Genomic DNA, 22,975 nt, shown 5'->3' with positions numbered 1-22,975 from the left:
CACACACACCCAACCTCTCTCACATACACACCCAACCTCTCTCACACACACACCCAACCTCTCTCACACACACACCCAACCTCTCTCACACACACACACCCAACCTCTCTCACACACACACCCAACCCCTCTCACATACACACCCAACCTCTCTCACACACACACCCAACCTCTCTCACATACACACCCAACCTCTCTCACACACACACCAACCTCTCTCACACACACACCCAACCTCTCACACACACACCCAACCTCTCTCACACACACACCCAACCTCTCTCACACACACACCCAACCTCTCTCACACACACACCCAACCTCTCTCACATACACACCCAACCTCTCTCACACACACACCCAACCTCTCTCACACACACACACACCCAACCTCTCTCCAACACACACCCAACCTCTCTCACACACACACCCAACCTCTCTCACACACACACCCAACCTCTCTCACACACACACCCAACCTCTCTCACACACACACCCAACCTCTCTCACACACACACACCCAACCTCTCTCACATACACACCCAACCTCTCTCACACACACCCAACCTCTCTCACACACACACCCAACCTCTCTCACACACACACCCAACCTCTCTCACACACACACCCAACCTCTCTCACATACACACCCAACCTCTCTCACATACACACCCAACCTCTCTCACATACACACCCAACCTCTCTCACACACACACCCAACCTCTCTCCAACACACACCCAACCTCTCTCACACACACACCCAACCTCTCACACACACACCCAACCTCTCTCACATACACACCCAACCTCTCTCACATACACACCCAACCTCTCTCACACACACACCCAACCTCTCTCACACACACACCCAACCTCTCACACACACACCCAACCTCTCTCCAACACACCCAACCTCTCTCACACACATATCCAACCTCTCTCACACACACACACACACACAACCTCTCTCACACACACACCCAACCTCTCTCACACACACACACACACACACACACAACCTCTCTCACACACACACACACAACCTCTCTCTCACACACACCCAACCTCTCTCACACACACACCCAACCTCTCTCACACACACACCCAACCTCTCTCACATACACACCCAACCTCTCTCACACACACACCCAACCTCTCTCACACACACACCCAACCTCTCTCACACACACACCCAACCTCTCTCACACACACACCCAACCTCTCTCACATACCTGTCCTTTACATGTTGTACTTCCCATTTCCCACATGGAATGCACCTGATAAATGACCAGCTGGTGCTCTAGTGCGACACCTAGTGGCTGAATGTTATCTATAGCACCTGTTAACCCTTTCACTGCTACACGACAGAAGGTTAATCCTTTACTATCACACAACCGACGGCGATGCTCCATCATTAGCATCATTAGCTCCGCATCCTGAATTTGATTAGAATTGATAGTGAATTGTGTGTGTGTGTGTGTGTGTGTGTGTGTGTGTGTATGTGTGTGTGTGTGTGTGTGTAGGTAGACGACAACATTGGGCTGATGGTGTCGGAGCTGAAGGGGGCGGGGCTGTGGGGGCGTGTCAACCTGCTGGTGGTCAGTGACCACGGCATGACCCAGTGCTCCGCCCAGCGCCTCATCCGCCTGGACGACTGCATCCCCCCCGACGCCTACACCCTGGTGGACCTCACGCCCGTGGCAGCGCTCATCCCACTCAGAGGTCAGAGTTCACCTCAGTGTCACACCCCACTCAGAGGTCAGAGTTCACCTCACTGTCACATCCCACTCAGAGGTCAGAGTTCACCTCACAGTGTCACACCCCACTCAGAGGTCAGAGTTCACCTCACTGTCACATCCCACTCAGAGGTCAGAGTTCACCTCACAGTGTCACACCCCACTCAGAGGTCAGAGTTCACCTCACTGTCACATCCCACTCAGAGGTCAGAGGTCACCTCACAGTGTCACATCCCACTCAGAGGTCAGAGTTCACCTCACACTGTCACATCCCACTCAGAGGTCACCTCACAGTGTCACATCCCACTCAGAGGTCAGAGGTCACCTCACAGTGTCACATCCCACTCAGAGGTCAGAGTTCACCTCACTGTTACATCCCACTCAGAGGTCAGAGGTCACCTCACACTGTCACATCCCACTCAGAGGTCAGAGTTCACCTCACTGTCACATCCCACTCAGAGGTCAGAGGTCACCTCACAGTGTCACATCCCACTCAGAGGTCACCTCACAGTGTCACATCCCACTCAGAGGTCAGAGGTCACCTCACACTGTCACATCCCACTCAGAGGTCACCTCACAGTGTCACATCCCACTCAGAGGTCAGAGTTGAGAGGTCACCTCACAGTGTCACATCCCACTCAGAGGTCAGAGGTCACCTCACAGTGTCACATCCCACTCAGAGGTCACCTCACAGTGTCACATCCCACTCAGAGGTCAGAGTTCAGAGGTCACCTCACAGTGTCACATCCCACTCAGAGGTCAGAGGTCACCTCAGTGTCACATCCCACTCAGAGGTCAGAGGTCACCTCACAGTGTCACATCCCACTCAGAGGTCACCTCACAGTGTCACATCCCACTCAGAGGTCACCTCACAGTGTCACATCCCACTCAGAGGTCACCTCACAGTGTCACATCCCACTCAGAGGTCACCTCACAGTGTCACATCCCACTCAGAGGTCAGAGGTCACCTCACAGTGCAGGGCTGTACGTTAACTTTTTTTGCACATAGCACTGGTGCTACAGAGGTTGATAGTTTTGTAGCACAGGCCAAAATCTTGTAGCACGAGTATAAAACGTCTCTAAAATCTCTAAAAACAACCACAAGTAGTGCAGTTCATTACTTAAATAGGTATGTGACTGGCAAGGGACATGAATCTTGCATACAGGGCACACAAAATCCAAACTTTAACAAGAAATGCTTTTAGACAAATTCTTTCTTTATTTGCCCATAATGTAAAACAAAAAGAACAAGGACATAACCATATAACCGATATGAAGCAGTCCGAGACCAGGCAGCGCTGGTGTGGACTCATATTACAGGGAAAGCTAGAAACCAACCTAGAAACACCTAGAAACCAACATAACAAATAGATATAATGCATACAAACACCTGTACATATTTGTGGAACCAAATAAATAAATGTATTATTATTATTATAATTATTCGTGTGCGTGCGTGTGTGTGTGTGCACTGCACACGTGTCACAGTTCCAGCATCATGTCTGCTGGCCACTTTTTCAGATCCACACACACACACACACACACACACTATTGCATTAATCAGAACTAAGTACAAGGAACTCTGCATGAATGAAAAGGGCTTTATAAATAAAATGAATTATTATTATTATTACCTTATTTGCATATTGTCTCGTTATTAGATAGATAGATAGATTGATTTATAGATAGATAATTAATACTTTATTGATCCCGGAGGGGAATTTAAGTAGCCATACGATGGAGTTTTTTTTACAGAGTAAAATTAGCGGCTTAAATTTAGTGAACAGCATTTCTTCCTTGGCGATGCAATATGCCACATTCATCTTAAACTTTACCTCACGGAGATCAGCATCATCCGCTCTGGTCGTCTGTTTACTCAGCGAGTGCAAGAGGGTGCCGGCCCGCTCAGGTTGTTTGTTTAGCGTTGAAGGCATCCCGGGCAAGAATGTGTCGATGGGACGTATTGTGTTTATTAATGTTATCCCTTTTTAGGATATGTTATTATTGTGTTATGTTATGTATGTTAATATTATTGTTACCCGCGACATAGGGATTCTCTGATCGGATCTTTTCCGGAGTCTCCCGGCACCAGTGACAGAATAATAATAGCTGTGCTTCCTCATTAAAAAATATCCACGGAAAATCATTTTCCCACTCTGCGTTATATCTGTACATCTTGTTAATCTTCTCCTTTTGTCTCGTTTCTATTAACGGTGGTCCCTCTCGGGCTCGTTTGGGGTTTTGATCTTGTACTTCTTTTGTTGGATTTAATACCTTAAAAAAGCGCTTCATCTTGTCGAAGTCACCCAGTCAGTGTACATTGAGCTCGCAACTTAGTCGCGGGGATATTGTTCTCTAGGGATTATGGGATTTGGTGTTTGATTATGGACTCTACGCGAGACGGGACATTGTTTTTAATCGCACGAGACTACAAGTACCAAGTGGATAGCGTGGCGCTGTGGTCCATTCAATTTACCGTCACATTTTCTTTTTTTTTGCTTGCGCCACGGGCCATCGCACCAGTGCTACTAAAGTCAATTCATTCATCGCACAGACTGACGTCAGTGTCGCACGTGCGACATATATGTCGCACTGTACAGGCCTGTCGCAGTGTCACATCCCACTCAGAGGTCAGAGGTCACCTCACAGTGTCACATCCCACTCAGAGGTCAGAGGTCACCTCACAGTGTCACATCCCACTCAGAGGTCAGAGTTCACCTCACAGTGTCACATCCCACTCAAGGGTCAGAGGTTAGAGTTCCCCTCACAGTGTCACATCCCGGTCAGAGGTCAGAGCACCTCAGTGTCACACCCCACTCGAGGTCAGAGTTCACCTCACTGTCACATCCCACTCAGAGGTCAGAGTTCACCTCACAGTGTCACATCCCACTCAGAGGTCAGAGGTCAGAGCACATCACAGTATCACGGTGCTGTGAAAAACCTTTCCAAGAAGTTCAAGTTCAAGTTTCTTTATTAGTTGTCATACAGAAGTACAGAATACTTTTATACAAAATGCTTCTTTCTGTTTCGCTCCAGAGACTGTGCTAGGCAAAAATAGATAATAAAATAAGTATAGCAAGTATAAAATAGAAGTCAAGTACATAGACAAACATTTTCAGTATATACATATATACAATGCTCTATGTAGAGTAGAAGTAACTGAGTTACCATACAATATACAATATACTAATATACAATATACTATACAGTGCAAAGCAGAAGTGGGATGAGGTACAATTTAGGTACAATATAATTTACAGTAAGGTGTAATGAGGTATGGGTTGTAGTGCAAATTCTTTACAGATAAATATAAAGTGTACTAAAGTGGTTAAAGTGGGTGCTGCAGTGAGTTGTATGTTTAAAGTGAGTGTGTGCGTGTGGATGTGTGTGCTGTGAGTGCATTTGATGGTTGTTACATAGTGTTATTGTTCATTGAGCATCCTGATGGCCTTTCTGTGCTTTCCATGAGACTCCGGTATCGCTTGCTTGACCGCAGCAGTTCAAAGAGGCAGTTGTTTGGGTGGCTGGAGTCTTTGATAATTCTCTTAGCCTTACCCTTGCACCGCTTGTTGTAAATGCCCTGGAGAGTGGGAAGCCCCCCTCCAATTGTGCGTTCGGCTGAGCGGGCCACTCTCTGTATTCTGCTACGGTCTTGTGCGGTGCTATTCCCAAACCAGGAGGTGATATTGCCAGTCAGGATGCTCTCTATTGTACATGAGTAGAAGTTCTTAAGGATCTTCTGACTGACTTGGAACTTCCTTAGGAAGTAGAGGCGTTGTCGTGCCTTCTTCACAACACTGTCAATGTGTGTGGTCCATGTCAAGTCCTCGGATATGTGGACTCCGAGGTACTTAAAACTGTTCACTCTCTCAACCGGTGCCCCGTCGATGTAGTCCCTGACCCCGACCTCCTGAAGTCCACAATCATCTCATTTGTTTTGCTGACGTTCAGGGAGAGGCTGATCTCTTGACACCATCCCGCTAGAAGCTGACTTCATTAGTGAACACGTGTTTATAGTAGTGCTGTCAATCGATACAAATATTTTATCTGATTAATCGCATTATTGTCCATAGTTAACTCGCGATTAATCGCAAATGAATCGCATTGTTTAAAAAAAAATGTATCTACCTTAAACTGATCTTTTTCAAGTTGTAATACTCTTATCAACATGCGAGTCAACAAATGCTTGCTTTATGCAGCCATTTAACACAAACGGATGACCCTCATGCATAGCAAATTTGCATCAAATTCAAAACAGAGTGATGCACAAAATAACAAATAATAATTTAAAACAATGAATAAAGTGTGCATGAAATAATAGGGGAAAGAAAACGTTAGGCACTTGTTACATTCACCCACACAAGGGCTGATTAATCACCCCCCCCCCCCTCTCTCTCTCACACACACTCCCAGCTCTCTTTCTCAAGTTTCAAGTTCAAGTTTCTTTAATAGTTGTCATACAGAAGTACAGAATACTTTCATACAAAATGCTTCTTACTGTTACGCTCCAGAGACTGTGCTAGACAAGATAGTATCAAATAACATAGTATACAGTAGCATGTAATTTAGAAGTAGAAAATTAGGTCACAGTGTTCAGTATAGACATATGTACAATGTTCGATGCAGAATAGACGTAACTGAGTTACCATATAATATACAATACTATGCAGTGTACTAATGTACAATACTATATAGTGCAAAGCAGAAATGGGATGAGGTACAATTTAGGTACAATTTACAGTAAGGTGTACGAGTTGCAGTGCAATCCTTCATCAATAAATATAAAGTGTGGGGAGTGGGTGCTACAGTGTGTTTGTTTAAAGTGAGTGTGTGCTATAAAGTGTGTGGAGTGGGTGCTACAGTGTGTTTGTTTAAAGTGAGTGTGTGCGTGTGGATGTGTGTGCTATGTGCGTTTGATGGTTGTTGTTGTGTAGTGTTCATTGTTAGTTTAGCAGCCTGATGGCCTGGGGATGGCCTGGGGATTCTCTCTGGCCCCTTCCTCATCTCTCTCACCCCCCTCTCTCTATATCTCACACACACACACACACACACACACACACACACACACACACACACACACACACACACACACACACACACACACACACACACACACACACACACACACACACTTTGAGTCAGAAACAAACATAGTATCAATGAGAGTATCAATAATACACCTGAGTGAAGTCTAGAATTTTTTTTTTTTTTAGATTTTTTTGAAAAAGTTAATCGTGAGTTAAAAAAAATAGTGGCGTTAATAGAATCGGGCGTTAATACCGTGTTAACTTTGACAGCCTTAGTTTATAGTTAACTCTAGTATTTTATAGTAAACTATACTTTAAAGATCTCCGACACACTTTATAAGATATTGAATAACAATTTGTTTGGTGTGTCAAGTACATTTTATTTGTAGCACATTTTAAACAACAGCAGTTGACAAAGTGCTGAACAGTTTGCATAAGAATCAAGGTACTATATACTTAAAATAACATTAATTAATAATAACATTAAAATCACATTCAAACTAAGCAGATAACTCGGATAACTCGGATAACTGTGCAATGGATTTAGAAAGCCAGGCTGAAAAGATGTGTTTTTAGCAGCGATTTAACCCTTTCACTGCCACACGACAGAAGGCGGAGCTAATGATGCTAATGATGGAGCATCACCGTCGGTTGTGTGATAGTAAAGGGCTAACCTTCTGTATTGTCACAGTGAAAGGGTTAACCGGCTGTCGTGTGGCAGTGAAAGGGTTAAAAGTGGCAAGTGACTGGGCAGACCTAATATTTACAGGTAGACTTCTGGTACGTTTTCTCCTTAGCAGAGGGTTCGCAGCGTCCCCTTCTCCCCTCACGTCTTCCTCATGGAGAACCCGCCCCCCGTCTTCCTCACGTCTTCCTCATGGAGAACCCCCCCCCCCCCTTCTCCCCTCACGTCTTCCTCATGGAGAACCCGCCCCCTTCTCCCCTCACGTCTTCCTCATGGAGAACCCGCCCCCCTTCTCCCCTCACGTCTTCCTCGTGGAGAACCCGCCCCCCTTCTCCCCTCACGTCTTCCTCATGGAGAACCCGCCCCCCTTCTCCCCTCACGTCTTCCTCACGTCTTCCTCATGGAAACCCGCCCCCCTTCTCCCCTCACGTCTTCCTCATGGAGAACCCGCCCCCCCTTCTCCCCTCACGTCTTCCTCATGGAGAACCCGCCCCCCTTCTCCCCTCACGTCTTCCTCGTGGAGAACCCGCCCCCCTTCTCCCCTCACGTCTTCCTCATGGAGAACCCGCCCCCCTTCTCCCCTCACATCTTCCTCATGGAGAACCCGCCCCCCTTCTCCCCTCACGTCTTCCTCATGGAGAACCCGCCCCCCCTTCTCCCCTCATGTCTTCCCACAAGCTTGTTAACTTTCTCTCTTTCCACCTAAATGGTTCACCCAAAAAAAAATTCAAGAGCAGACCTGATTCACATCAACTTGTGTGAATGAGTGAGTGTTATAGTATTTCTACCTGTTCTCATATTCATTGCCAATGCAATTGCTGTGCATCAAAGCATCAAATTGATTTAATATTGGCATTTAATTAATCTCTCTCTCTCTCTCTTTTTATTTGTAACTAAACAAAGTTTTAGAAACTGTCTGAACCAACGCCCCCTTTAACTGGGGTATAAAACTTATTTTAATCTCCCTTTGTGTGTGTGTGTGTGTGTGTGTGCGTGTGTGTGTGTGTGTATGTGTGTGTGTTGGCCCTCCTAGACCCAGAGACCATCTTCTCTCACCTGAGTAAGTGCCACGCCCACATGACTGCCTACCTGAAGGAGGCCATCCCTGATAGGCTGCACTACAGGAACAACCAGCGCATCCAGCCAATACTATTGGTCGCTGATGAGGGCTGGACCATAGTGCAGCGGGGGAGCAAGCTGCCACGGTGTGAGTGTTTAACCTTTAACCCTAACCCGTTGACACACTGGACCCTAACCCGTCAACACATGAACACACTGCAGCAGAGCGCTGTCCATCTCCAACAGTCAGTTCCATCACCTGGAGAGAACGTTTACATTTCACTTTAACTTGCTCCAAATACTCACAGAATACAGTGTTTCCCTTATTATGCATGCATGCTAAATCATGAGGCCGTTCATGAGGCCGCTGCTAAATCATGAGGCCGCTGCTAAATCATGAGGCCGCTGCTAAATCATGAGGCCGCTGCTAAATCACGAGGCCGCTGCTAAATCACGAGGCCGCTGCTAAATCATGAGGCCGCTGCTAAATCACGAGGCCGCTGCTAAATCATGAGGCCGCTGCTAAATCATGAGGCCGCTGCTAAATCAGGAGCGTTTCCATAATCCGTTTTGTCTTCTTCATCATATATCCAATAGTTCGCTCGCCATTGTATTGCAGCCAGGTTACTATTGTGTGCTCGGGTCAGACTATACCATGGAGCCCAATAGGTTTCCTCATCGGTCGATTTGATTATAGTTGTTTTTACATTTGACCAGTAGTGCTTAGTCCAACAAACGCACCTTATCGTCCATAATCATCATCCATATAATCCATTTGGTCTTTTTCATAATATCCAATAGTTCGCTCTGGGCGATCGCGATTCTCGAACGTGTTCTGCTCACTGCTGCTCACTGCTGCTCACAACGACTACCTAGATGTTTTGGGGCTGTGGGGCCGGCACTAATAATACACTAATAGCTGGCCCATGATGTTCATAAGGTAGGCGATACTGCCACCTGGTGGATTTAGATCGTCATTGCAATTCCAGCATTATGCCAGGAGGCTCCGGGGGACTGTGTAGAACGGGGATCAAATGAAAAAGATCAAACAACCAAAACCCGACTTTTCTCAGGAAGAGAAAGAAACGTGGAATGCATTGGAGTCTATAACCAAAATAACCAAAATCGCTACTAATCACTCATTTCTGAACGGATTTTTATGAAATCTGGACATGTACTATATAAGACTTCAGGCTATGGACCCAGTTTTCCATATACTATCTTTGGATATACTACGTCTACTTCTGGATATTGCAACTACTGAGTAACACGTTTTTCTACAACTCAAGTTCAGAACTATGTTACTCTATTTCATTAGCACTAAAAGTGAATTTATTGTATCAGAAACTTCAGAATGTTATCTTTCAAAAGAGACCAGGCTCATGCATGTGCTATAAGTATAAAGTATAGTATTTTGGTTTGCAAAAAAAGTATGCAGTTCTCAAGTTCAAGTAAAATAATTGCCACTTTTGGGGGGGGCCTGTTAAGAGGATATATTATCCTTTCCTTTTTTTGCATTCGACTAAGGTTGGCAGTCGACTACGGCTCCTTTTGATCGATTAGTCGTGGTCAGCCCTAGTCATTTGTAATCAGATTTGTTATTTGACTTGCCACAAATCTCACCCTCAGGGGTCCCACCCCACTTATTGTCTAGTGATTGATTCCGTATTTACAGGTGAAGACTGACCTGAGGAACAGGCTGCAGGGAGACCCTCTGGCCGCTTGTATGCGTCTCAGCATCAATGGGCCCCCTACCAGTGAATTCCCCACCAAAGAGCCCTGGAGCTTTTCTTTCAAAAGCCCAGGAAAATGAAATGCTCTAAGGCAGAATGTAGCCTATGCCACTGAGACTTATTGGGTGTAACGTGCTGTTGTAGTCTAAACATTCCAGTTGACTTAAAGGACCATATCAGTATAATTCTGACTTCTTAAAGGACCATACCAGTCTAATTCTGACTTCTTAACACTTTGAGTGCCAGCCACGAGAAAATCTCGTTATGCGTTGAGTGCCAAGGACGAGAAATCTCGTTATTTAATCGTTATTTCTTTTATTAGCGATTTCCATTCATTTTTCATCAATCTAGCCTCACGTTACCATTGGGACTGTCTCTGAGCTCGAACAGGGAAAATACCGCCCCCTATTGTCTCCCGGATGGTAATGCACGCATTAGATTGGACTCAATGAAAATGGATGAGAAAAGAAAAATCCGGAATCCACATTTTACTTCTCAGGCATGTAACCCGAGCCGATCGGACTCATTGTGGTCCCTCAGAACAGCGTGGAATATGTGTTTTGAGTACCCAGCGATCAATAAACGCGATCGATATTTGGAATGGCGATCAGGAATTGGAATAATCTTTTTGGAGAACATCTGATGTGAGGTAAGGAATCTATTTTACCAGTCTTGTGGTAATCAGAGTTTTTTTCACATATATCTCAACGTGTGTGTGTGTGTGTGTGTGTGTGTGTGTGTGTGTGTGTGTGTGTGTGTGTGTGTGTGTGTGTGTGTGTGTGTGTGCTGATCAGGAAATAAGATAATCGATTTTTCAGCCCACTTCTCTAGCGTGCATAAGTACACATATACTATCGATAATCTAGCGTTTATTTGAAAACGATTCATAAATAGGCCGAAAAATTACAACGTGTTTTGTGTATTCCACTAAAGGGCGATTCCTGCAGAATCTTTTTTATTTTCTGGAAATTTCCAAAAAAATAGTGTTTTTCAAAATGGTATAAAACGGAAATGTACCGATGAAAAAACAATCCGTTTCGTACATGTTGACTGCAAGCAAGTCATTGATAAGCGACAGGCGTATTAGACACATAGCCATAATTTAAGATATAGTTTATGCGTTCGCAAATGTACTCGCCCTCTCATTGACTTCAGTGGTGGCATTCATCGTGTGCCCCCTGCTGGCACTCAAAGTGTTAAAGGACCATAGCAGTCTTAATTATGACTTCTTAAAGGACCATACCAGTCTAATTATGACTTCTGAAAGGACCATACCAGTCTAATTCTGACTTCTGAAAGGACCATACCAGTCTAATTCTGACTTCTGAAAGGACCATACCAGTCTAATTATGATTTCTTAAAGGACCATACCAGTCTAATTCTGACTTCTTAAAGGACCATACCAGTCTAATTATGACTTCTGAAAGGACCATACCAGTCTAATTATGACTTCTGAAAGGACCATACCAGTCTAATTATGACTTCTTAAAGGACCATACCGGTCTAATTATGACTTCTTAAAGGACCATACCAGTATAATTCTGACTTCTTAAAGGACCATACCAGTCTAATTATGACTTCTTAAAGGACCATACCAGTCTAATTATGACTTCTTAACACTTTGACTGCCACTCACGGCTAATCTCGGGTTTACGATAGTTACGTTGAAAGCCACTCACGAGATTTCTCGGAATTATTATTATTATTTTTTTTTAGCGATCTGAAATCATATTGCATCACGCGAGCCTACCCTAGCCTACCCAAGGGCCGCCTGCAATCAGATGTGAAAAAAGCGCCCCCTATCGTTTCCCAGATGGTAAATCACCCTTTTGGAATGGACTCAATGAAAATGGATGGGGGAAAAAAATATTCCAGTCCACATTTCACTTCTCACCCATGCAGCCGGAGTACCAGAGTTCATTCAGGGGGCTCTGAGCCCCGCGGATCATGAGTTCTATTGTATACACGTTAGATCTATACACTTCGATTTTTTCGAATGGTGATCAGGAATTGGGATATACCAGTTGGATACCATCTGATGTCAGGTAAGGAATCTATGTTATCAGTGTTAGGATAATCAGACTAGTTTTCATGAAGATATAAGCGTTTCCACTATATGTGCTCCAGCTGTTTCACTGTAAAATCCATGAGGAAATGGAAGCAGCTATTATCAGCGCGCGCCTCGAACGTGCGTGCGTGCACGTATACTATTGATCATCTAGCGTTTATTTGAAAACGATTCATAAATAGGCCGACAAATATCAACGTTCTGGAATATTCCAGTAAAAGGCGATTATCACAGAATGGGCTGTTTTTCACCTCAAAACGGGTGCTTTTCAAAATGCTCTCAAACGGAAATGAAGCGATAAAAAACGAATCTGCCTTGACAGCACTGACTGGAAAATGATTCTTTGATAAGCGACGGGCTGATTAGACACATAGCCATAATTTAAAACATAGATTAGGCGATATTAACGTTAACATTGGCGCCGATGGTGGCATTCAAGCACTAAGTTGTGCGCCCCCTGGTGGCACTGAAAGTGTTAAAGGACCATACCAGTCTAATTATGACTTCTTAAAGGACCATACCAGTCTAATTCTGACTTCTTAAAGGACCATACCAGTCTAATTATGACTTCTTAAAGGACCATACCAGTCTAATTATGACTTCTTAAAGGACCATACCAGTCTAATTATGACTTCTCAAGCACCGCACAGCGGGCCGTCACCCACGTTGCGTCGCTTTGCTCTCGTCTGTCTGTGTTTCTGCCTTTTCACCGATCAACCAATACATTGTTGGAAAGTTGCCTTTCGATCTTCACCACACTCTATTGCGTGATTCCATTTTCGAGTTACAAGACGAAACATCTGGTGAGCGTCATTTGACAAGCCGCTCGGACGAGTGACCACGTCCAGTTATGAACGGTTCTGAACTGACCAGTCACCGCTGATGGTGAAAATGATTGACCACCGTTGTAGCCAAGGAGCGTCTGTTCCGAAAGCGATCCCAGATGGGCGGGTGAGAGCGGGGGAAGGTGACACAAGAAGACGAAGAAGCCCATTGATTATGGAGCAGCGTCAGACTCAATACCTCATTATGGAGCAGAGTCAGACTCAATACCTCATTATGGAGCAGAGTCAGACTCAATACCTCATTATGGAGCAGAGTCAGACTCAATACCTCATTATGGAGCAGCGTCAGACTCAATACCTCATTATGGAGCAGAGTCGGACTCAATACCTCATTATGGAGCAGAGTCAGACTCAATACCTCATTATAGAGCAGAGTCAGACTCAATACCTCATTATGGAGCAGCATGAGACTCAATACCTCATTATGGAGCAGCATGAGACTCAATACCTCATTATGGAGCAGCATGAGACTCAATACCTCATTATGGAGCAGAGTCAGACTCAATACCTCATGACATCAGCACTTTATTTTATTTATTATTTGGGGGAGAGCTCATGTTCACGAACTGTCTCAGACCAAAGGAATAACATACAGTATGAATTGTGAAAATGGACTGCTGTAGTAGAGGAGCGAGTGGTTCAGACATAGTTAAAGCTACATGAAGTTAGTTCGTACAGTAGATACCAACCATGTCACGCTAACCCTAACCCATAGTGAAGTGCTGTTAGTCCTGTAGCTGCTGTGGTTCATAGTGAAGTGTTGTTAGTCCTGTAGCTGCTGTGGTTCATAGTGAAGTGTTGTTAGTCCTGTAGCTGCTGTGGTTCATAGTGAAGTGTTGTTAGTCCTGTAGCTGCTGTGGTTCATAGTGAAGTGCTGTTAGTCCTGTAGCTGCTGTGGTTCATAGTGAAGTGTTGTTAGTCCTGTAGCTGCTGTGGTTCATAGTGAAGTGTTGTTAGTCCTGTAGCTGCTGTGGTTCATAGTGAAGTGTTGTTAGTCCTGTAGCTGATGTGGTTCATAGTGAAGTGTTGTTAGTCCTGTAGTTGCTGTGGTTCATAGTGAAGTGTTGTTAGTCCTGTAGCTGCTGTGGTTCATAGTGAAGTGTTGTTAGTCCTGTAGCTGCTGTGGTTCATAGTGAAATTTTGTTAGTCCTGTAGCTGCTGTGGTTCATAGTGAAGTGTTGTTAGTCCTGTAGCTGCTGTGGTTCATAGTGAAGTGTTGTTAGTCCTGTAGCTGCTGTGGTTCATAGTGAAGTGTTGTTAGTCCTGTAGCTGCTGTGGTTCATAGTGAAGTGTTAGTCCTGTAGCTGCTGTGGTTCATAGTGAAGTGCTGTTAGTCCTGTAGCTGCTGTGGTTCATAGTGAAGTGTTGTTAGTCCTGTAGCTGCTGTGGTTCATAGTGAAGTGTTGTTAGTCCTGTAGCTGCTGTGGTTCATAGTGAAGTGTTGTTAGTCCTGTAGCTACTGTGGTTCATAGTGAAGTGGTGTTAGTCCTGTAGCTGCTGTGGTTCATAGTGAAGTGTTGTTAGTCCTGTAGCTGCTGTGGTTCATAGTGAAGTGTTGTTAGTCCTGTAGCTGCTGTGGTTCATAGTGAAGTGTTGTTAGTCCTGTAGCTGCTGTGGTTCATAGTGAAGTGTTGTTAGTCCTGTAGCTGCTGTAGTTCATAGTGAAGTGTTGTTAGTCCTGTAGCTGCTGTGGTTCATAGTGAAGTGTTGTTAGTCCTGTAGCTGCTGTGGTTCATAGTGAAGTGTTGTTAGTCCTGTAGCTGCTGTGGTTCATAGTGAAGTGTTGTTAGTCCTGTAGCTACTGTGGTTCATAGTGAAGTGTTGTTAGTCCTGTAGCTACTGTGGTTCATAGTGAAGTGTTGTTAGTCCTGTAGCTACTGTGGTTCATAGTGAAGTGTTGTTAGTCCTGTAGCTGCTGTGGTTCATAGTGAAGTGTTGTTAGTCCTGTAGCTGCTGTGGTTCATAGTGAAGTGTTGTTAGTCCTGTAGCTACTGTGGTTCATAGTGAAGTGTTGTTAGTCCTGTAGCTGCTGTGGTTCATAGTGAAGTGTTGTTAGTACCATTTGCTACTTGGGAGGTTTGAGAAATACCCTGTTTCCTAAATGTGTCATCAGTGGCTCGTGAGGTAGAGCAGTCATCTGGTAATCTGGAGGTTCCCGGTTCGATTACCGCTACTCCCGAGCAGCGTGTCAAAGTGTCCTTGAGCAAGACAGCGCTTTGGATAAAAGCTGTTATATAAATGCAGCCATTTACCATCAAGAATGAGAAACGATGATTATTTATTTCGTAACAGGAAGTCACCCTAACCGATTTGTCCACCGCTGGCATGCTCAACCACACCATCTCCACCTCTCAGACGTGCCTCTCACTCGCGTTCCTCCAGTGGCTTCTCATTAGCCTTGTGTAAGGTAATGCAGCCAGTGTAGTAGTAAAGTAATGTAAGCAGCTAGCTAGCTCATTTAGCCCAATACACTTCACTTTCTACAGTGTAGTAGTAAAGTAATGTAAGCAGCTAGCTAGCTCGTTTAGCCCAATACACTTCACTTTCTACAGTGTAGTAGTAAAGTAATGTAAGCAGCTAGATAGCTCATTTAGCTCAATACACTCCACTTTCTACAATGTAGTAGTAAAGTAATGTAAGCAGCTAGCTAGCTTGTTTATCCCAATACACTTCACTTGCTACAGTGTAGTAGTAATGTAAGCAGCTAGCTAGCTTGGTTAGCCCAATACACTTCACTTTCTACAGTGTAGTAGTAAAGTAATGTAAGCAGCTAGCTAGCTTGTTTAGCCCAATACACTTTACTTTCTACAGTGTAGTAGTAAAGTAATGTAAGCAGCTAGCTAGCTTGTTTAGCCCAATACACTTCACTTTCTACAGTGTAGTAGTAAAGTAATGTAAGCAGCTAGCTAGCTTGTTTAGCCCAATACACTTCACTTTCTACAGTGTAGTAGTAAAGTAATGTAAGCAGCTAGCTAGCTTGTTTAGCCCAATACACTTCACTTTCTACAGTGTAGTAGTAAAGTAATGTAAGTAGCTAGCTAGCTTGTTTAGCCCAATACACTTCACTTTCTACAGTGTAGTAGTAAAGTAATGTAAGCAGCTAGCTAGCTCGTTTAGCCCAATACACTTCACTTTCTACAGTGTAGTAGTTAAGTAATGTAAGCAGTTAGCTAGCTTGTTTAGCCCAATACACTTCACTTTCTACAGTGTAGTAGTAAAGTAATGTAAGCAGCTAGCTAGCTTGTTTAGCCCAATACACTTTACTTTCTACAGTGTAGTAGTAAAGTAATGTAAGCAGCTAGCTAGCTTGTTTAGCCCAATACACTTCACTTTCTACAGTGTAGTAGTAAAGTAATGTAAGTAGCTAGCTAGCTTGTTTAGCCCAATACACTTCACTTTCTACAGTGTAGTAGTAAAGTAATGTAAGCAGCTAGCTAGCTCGTTTAGCCCAATACACTTCACTTTCTACAGTGTAGTAGTAAAGTAATGTAAGCAGCTAGCTAGCTCGTTTAGCCCAATACACTTCACTTTCTACAGTGTAGTAGTAATGTAAGCAGCTAGCTAGCTTGTTTAGCCCAATACACTTCACTTTCTACAGTGTAGTAGTAAAGTAATGTAAGCAGCTAGCTAGCTCGTTTAGCCCAATACACTTCATTTTCTACAGTGTAGTAGTAAAGTAATGTAAGCAGCTAGATAGCTCATTTAGCTCGATACACTCCACTTTCTACAATGTAGTAGTAAAGTAATGTAAGCAGCTAGCTAGCTTGTTTATCCCAATACACTTCACTTTCTACAGTGTAGTAGTAATGTAAGCAGCTAGCTAGCTTGTTTAGCCCAATACACTTCACTTTCTACAGTGTAGTAGTTAAGTAATGTAAGCAGCTAGCTAGCTTGTTTAGCCCAATACACTTCACTTTCTACAGTGTAGTAGTAAAGTAATGTAAGCAGCTAGCTAGCTCGTTTAGCACAATACACTTCACTTTCTACAGTGTAGTAGTAAAGTAATGTAAGCAGCTAGCTAGCTTGTTTAGCCCAATACACTTCACTTTCTACAGTGTAGTAGTAATGTAATGTAAGTAGCTAGCTAGCTTGTTTAGCCCAATACACTTCACTTTCTACAGTGTAGTAGTAGAGTAATGTAAGCAGCTAGCTAGCTTGTTTAGCCCAATACACTTCACTTTCTACAGTGTAGTAGTAGAGTAATGTAAGCAGCTAGCTGGCTCGTTTAGCCCAATACACTTCACTTTCTACAGTGTAGTAGTAAAGTAATGTAAGCAGCTAGCTAGCTCGTTTAGCCCAATACACTTCCCTTTCTACAGTGTAGTAGTAAAGTAATGTAAGCAGCTAGCTAGCGCGTTTAGCCCAATACACTTCACTTTCTACAGTGTAGTAGTAAAGTAGTGTCAGTAGCTAGCTAGCTCGTTTAGCCCAATACACTTCACTTTCTACAGTGTAGTAGTAATGTAAGCAGCTAGCTAGCTTGTTTAGCCCAATACACTTCACTTTCTACAGTGTAGTAGTAAAGTAATGTAAGCAGCTAGCTAGCTCGTTTAGCCCAATACACTTCACTTTCTACAGTGTAGTAGTAAAGTAATGTAAGCAGCTAGCTAGCTCGTTTAGCCCAATACACTTCACTTTCTACAGTGTAGTAGTAAAGTAATGTAAGCAGCTAGCTAGCTTGTTTAGCGCAATACACTTCACTTTCTACAGTGTAGTAGTAAAGTAATGTAAGCAGCTAGCTAGCGCGTTTATCCCAATACACTTCACTTTCTACAGTGTAGTAGTAAAGTAATGTAAGCAGCTAGCTAGCTCGTTTAGCCCAATACACTTCACTTTCTACAGTGTAGTAGTAAAGTATTGTAAGCAGCTAGCTAGCTCGTTTAGCCCAATGCACTTCACTTTCTACAGTGTAGTAGTAAAGTAATGTAAGCAGCTAGCTAGCTCATTTAGCCCAATACACTTCACTTTCTACAGTGTAGTAGTAAAGTAATGTAAGCAGCTAGCTAGCTTGTTTAGCCCAATACACTTCACTTTCTACAGTGTAGTAGTAAAGTAATGTAAGCAGTTAGCTTAGCTAGTTAGTAACTAGCTAGTAACTAGCTAGTAACCAGGGCCATCAGTAGAGGGGACTGTGAGGTGCATTACCACCAGGGCCATCAGTAGAGAGGACTGAGGTGCATTACCACCAGGGCCATCAGTAGAGAGGACTGTGAGGTGCATTACCACCAGGGCCACCAGTAGAGGACTGTGAGGTGCATTACCACCAGGGCCATCAGTAGAGGACTGTGAGGTGCATTACCACCAGGGCCATCAGTAGAGGACTGTGAGGTGCTGTTACGACCCCTGTGAGTCTAAGGGTAAAGGGCTGTAACATAACAGTTGGTTGACAGAAAAGATGGACCAGGTTTGTAAACAACAATGATATTTATTGAATAGAGGCAAAGGAAGCACATGTAGCTCAGGGGTGAGCCCAGGCCAAAACAACAAACAAACACCACTATACTCCAAATAAACACAATCTAATCTATGGTAAAAGAGATTACATTACCTAAACTACTCTTACCTAACCAAAACAGGAGAAAACAATGTCCAAAGGAAATGGCAGCTCACCCCATCTGTGCTTCCTGAGAAAGAGAGAAAAACACATTAATTATACAGAAACAAAAGCAGAATATATACAAAAACAAACTATAACTAACAATGCTCTCTCTGTGGCCATACACACACAAGGAAATTACTACTAAGCACCAAAGGCCAATAAACGAAATGCAATACTGTCAAAGTTACAGGTTTACCAAAAACACAACATGCCTAGCCTCATGCCAGAGAGAGAGAAAGACTGAAGTGAGAAGCCATGTTTTAACAGGTGTGGGGTGATCCATGATTGGGTGGTGTGGATTGAGTGTTGGAGTCTGAAGCCATCCACCAATCGGTGCTGTATTGCAATAATGGAAGAATTTACCAATGGTGAAGGGAACAATGGCTGGAGGGAGGAAACAAACAAAATGGAGAACACACACACATGGAGACACACATATATACATTGGGATGTAACACCCCCATACATAAGACAAAAAACATGCCTACATAAACTACCAAGTAAACATGTTTTTTTTTTTTTTCTTTAACAACGAGATAACATCCCCGAGATAACATGCACTCCAAAACAAAGAGCTATGAAAAAACTAGCAGCAACATAAAACGAGTCCACAGCAACATAGACCGAGTAGACAGCAAAAATAGATCAAGTCGACAGCAATATACAGTAGAACGAGTCGACAGCAAAATAGAACAAGTCGACAGCACGAGAGATTTAACTCCGAGATAGAGCATCCGCCAACACATTCTCAGACCCCTTCTTATGCTTTATGCTGAGGTTATAATTTTGCACTATGAGCGCCCAACGCATGAGGCGCTGATTGTGGTTGTACATCCGCGACAGAAAAACCAATGGGTTGTGGTCGGTGTATACTACCACTGGTAATACGCTCGAACCGACATACACCTCAAAATGTTGCAACGCATACAACATAGCCAAAGTCTCCTTTTCAATAGTGGAATAGTTTAGTTGATGTTTGTTAAATTTCCGGGAGAAATAACAAACCGGGTGACTGACACCATCATGATCTTCCTGTAATAACACCCCTCCAGCTCCCACCCCGCTGGCATCCACCTCCAGCTGGAACGGCAGGGAGAAATCTGGAGCAGAGAGAACAGGGGAACTGCATAAGAGAGCTTTAACACTATCAAATGCATTTTGACAATCAGCTGTCCAAATGAATGGTTTGGACGGGCTACACAGGCTAGTGAGAGAAGTGACGACAGAAGAAAAGTTCCGGCAAAAACCACGGTAATACCCAGCCATCCCAAGGAATCTACGCAATTCCCGCCTAGTAGTAGGCACTGGAAAAGTTGTGATTGCAGATATTTTTGCATCCACCGGACGCACTTGGCCTTGTCCTACCTGCTTACCAAGATAGGTAACCGTAGCCTTGCCGAACTCACACTTGGCAAGGTTAAGGGTCAGGGAGGCTCCAGCTAAGCGGTCAAAGACAGTTTGCAAGGTTGTCATGTGGTCACGCCAGTTGGTCGAATAGACAACCAGGTCATCGAGATAGGCATTACAATTTGGAACACCAGCCAGAACTAGGGTCACCAGTCGCTGGAAAGTGGCCGGGGCATTACGCATTCCAAAAGGCATTACAGTATATTGCAAAAAATTGTCAGGAGTAACAAACGCCGAGATTTCCGAGGCACGGGGGGTCAAAGGGACCTGCCAGTAACCCTTTAACAAATCTAGTTTGCTAACATAGGTGGCAGATCCAAGGTTGTCAATACAATCCTCTATGCGGGGCAGTGGGAAGGAATCAGGCACGGTGACAGCATTTACCTTTCGGAAATCAGTACAAAATCTAGGAGTTCCATCCGATTTGGGAGCTAACAAGCAAGGTGAACTCCAGGGACTGCAACTTGGCTTGGCTAAACCATGTTTTAACAAATAGTCAACCTCCTGTTGCATCATGGCCCTCTTGGTGATGTTAACACGGTATGCATGTTGCTTGATAGGCACAGCATCGCTAACTTTAATATCATGGGCCAATACAGAAGTACAGGAGGGAACATCACCAAACAGAGCCATGTAGGCCTGAATCAAATTTGTGATGTCCTCTCGCTGCTCCTCAGGTAAGTGTGCTAAGTGAGTGGGCAGGTTCAATAACATCTCAGTGTTGGACAATCTAGCACCCTGATGGGCTGCATTGCGCAACTCCAAGCCATCTACATCCTCACCACTAACGTCAGGAGAGTCCGGAACTATTGGAGTTGAGGCAACAGCAGAGACGGCCAGTCCGGCTGTCTGGTCTGAGGTCTTCACCTGCACACTATCTCTGGAAAAATATGGTTTAAGCATATTGATGTGGCAAACACGAGAGTGACGTTTACGATCAGGGGTGCGAACCACATAGTCTGTATCACTTATCTTCTTGTCTATTGCATACGGTCCGGAAAAACGAGCGGAAAGAGCAGAACCAAGGATAGGTAACAGGACTAGAACCTTATCACCTGGCTGGAAAGATCGAGAAACAGCTTTCTCGTCATAGTGCCGTTTCATAGTTATCTGGGAAGAAGAGAGCGCTTCTTTTGCGAGAGAGCACGCCTGATGCAGTCGCTCTCGAAACTGGCTAACAAAATCTAGAACATTAGTGGGTGTGCTGGCACCCTTTGACATGAACCGCTCTTTAAGAACTTTCAGAGGCCCTCTAACAGTGTGCCCAAAAACGAGCTCAGCAGGACTGAAACCAAGAGACTCCTGTATGGTCTCTCACGCAGCAAATAGAACAAGGGGGACACCCTCATCCCAATCTTTCTCTGTGTCTAAGCAATATTTACGCAGCATGGACTTTAAGGTCTGATGCCAACGTTCTAGAGCCCCCTGAGTTTCAGGGTGGTAGGCACTGGACACTATATGTCGGATACCCAGGGACTGTAACACTTGCTCAAATAACCTAGACAGGAAGTTGGTGCCTTGGTCCGTTTGTACTACCTTAGGCAGTCCAAACGTGGAGAAGAACTTCGTCAAAGCCTTAATTATTACAGGCGCTGTAATTCTGCGAAGAGGGATAGCCTCAGGGAAACGGGTGGCGGTACACATTATTGTCAACTGTTGGGGAAAATGTGTATATGAGGTGAACTAGTTTAATATGGGTCAACTAAGCAGTACTGAAAGACGGTCTGGCTGATGTTCTTAAAACAACTTGGAGATAGGCAGATGGACATTTCAGTACATCATATCGTGTGCTCTAATCTTGTGTACATCATATCTTGTTCTTTTCTCTCTTTCATACATACACATATACACACACACATTTAATCTTTTCTCTCTTTAATCTTTTCTCTCTTTTACACACATACATATACACACACACATTTAATCTTTTCTCTCTTTAATCTTTTCTCTCTTTTACACACATACATATACACACACACATCTAATCTTTTCTCTCTTTAATCTTTTCTCTCTTTCATACATACACATATACACACACACATCTCACTAATCTTGCATCTCTCTTCGATGTTAAATCTATGTTCTTCTTAATGTCTTTATCTCTCTTCGATGTTCTTAATGTTTTTATCTCTCTTCGATGTTAAATCTATGTTCTTCTTAATGTCTTTATCTCTCTTCGATGTTCTTAATGTTTTTATCTCTCTTCGATGTTAAATCTACGTGTCATCTTAATGTACGTCATGTCATATCTGATATGATATGACACGTCATCATATCTGTCATGTGGGGGCAGGACTGAGAGGGGATTTATGGGACAAGCAGAGGGATTGAGAAGTTAGAGTGTTTTTCTTCAACTGTGGTGACCGTCTGATGATCCATAGCTTCTGCTGTTAAAACTTTCTTTCATTAAACAAATTGCCTGTTGAAATTGGAAATATCGTCTCCTGCTGTGTTAAACAACCATCAGCCACAACATTTGGTGACCCTTGACCTGTAGACGCCCAGCCGGGCCTTTCATACGGCCAGTTCCTGGAATCTCCCGTAGACATTCTGGCGGTTGTCGACAAAAAAAAAAGGTGAGCGTTGTGCTTGTTATTATAATATCCGTCAGAGATTCTGCGGGAGGAAAAAGTGCGCTGGCTGTGTGACTGGTTTTGGATGGACGGCTATAAAACGAACACGAGTGGTGAGGTGTTGACACTAGGGCGAATCCTCTTTTAACAGGCTATAAGTGCGCCACTAATCAATTTTTAATTGCATGTTTTCGACCTATCTGGTTAAACTTTTCTCTCTGGTCAAATTTTTCTCTGACCCTT

The 22,975-nt window shown here is 43.9% G+C and overlaps 1 protein-coding gene across 1 annotated transcript in view; it reads left to right on the top strand.

The window, feature by feature from the left end:
• Positions 1-22,975, top strand: part of enpp4 (ectonucleotide pyrophosphatase/phosphodiesterase 4) — a 108,290-nt gene that overhangs the window by 51,179 nt on the left and 34,136 nt on the right. Inside the window, exons 5-6 of the mRNA XM_084323276.1 lie at positions 1,524-1,722; positions 8,482-8,655. Of these exons, the coding sequence (XP_084179402.1) occupies positions 1,524-1,722; positions 8,482-8,655 (373 nt within the window). The remainder of the gene's footprint in view (positions 1-1,523; positions 1,723-8,481; positions 8,656-22,975) is intronic.

The sequence above is a fragment of the Notolepis coatsorum genome (assembly GCF_963971535.1).
Source record: "Notolepis coatsorum genome assembly, chromosome: 1".
Taxonomy (NCBI): domain Eukaryota; kingdom Metazoa; phylum Chordata; class Actinopteri; order Aulopiformes; family Paralepididae; genus Notolepis; species Notolepis coatsorum.
This window is presented reverse-complemented; position numbering and strand designations above follow the sequence as displayed.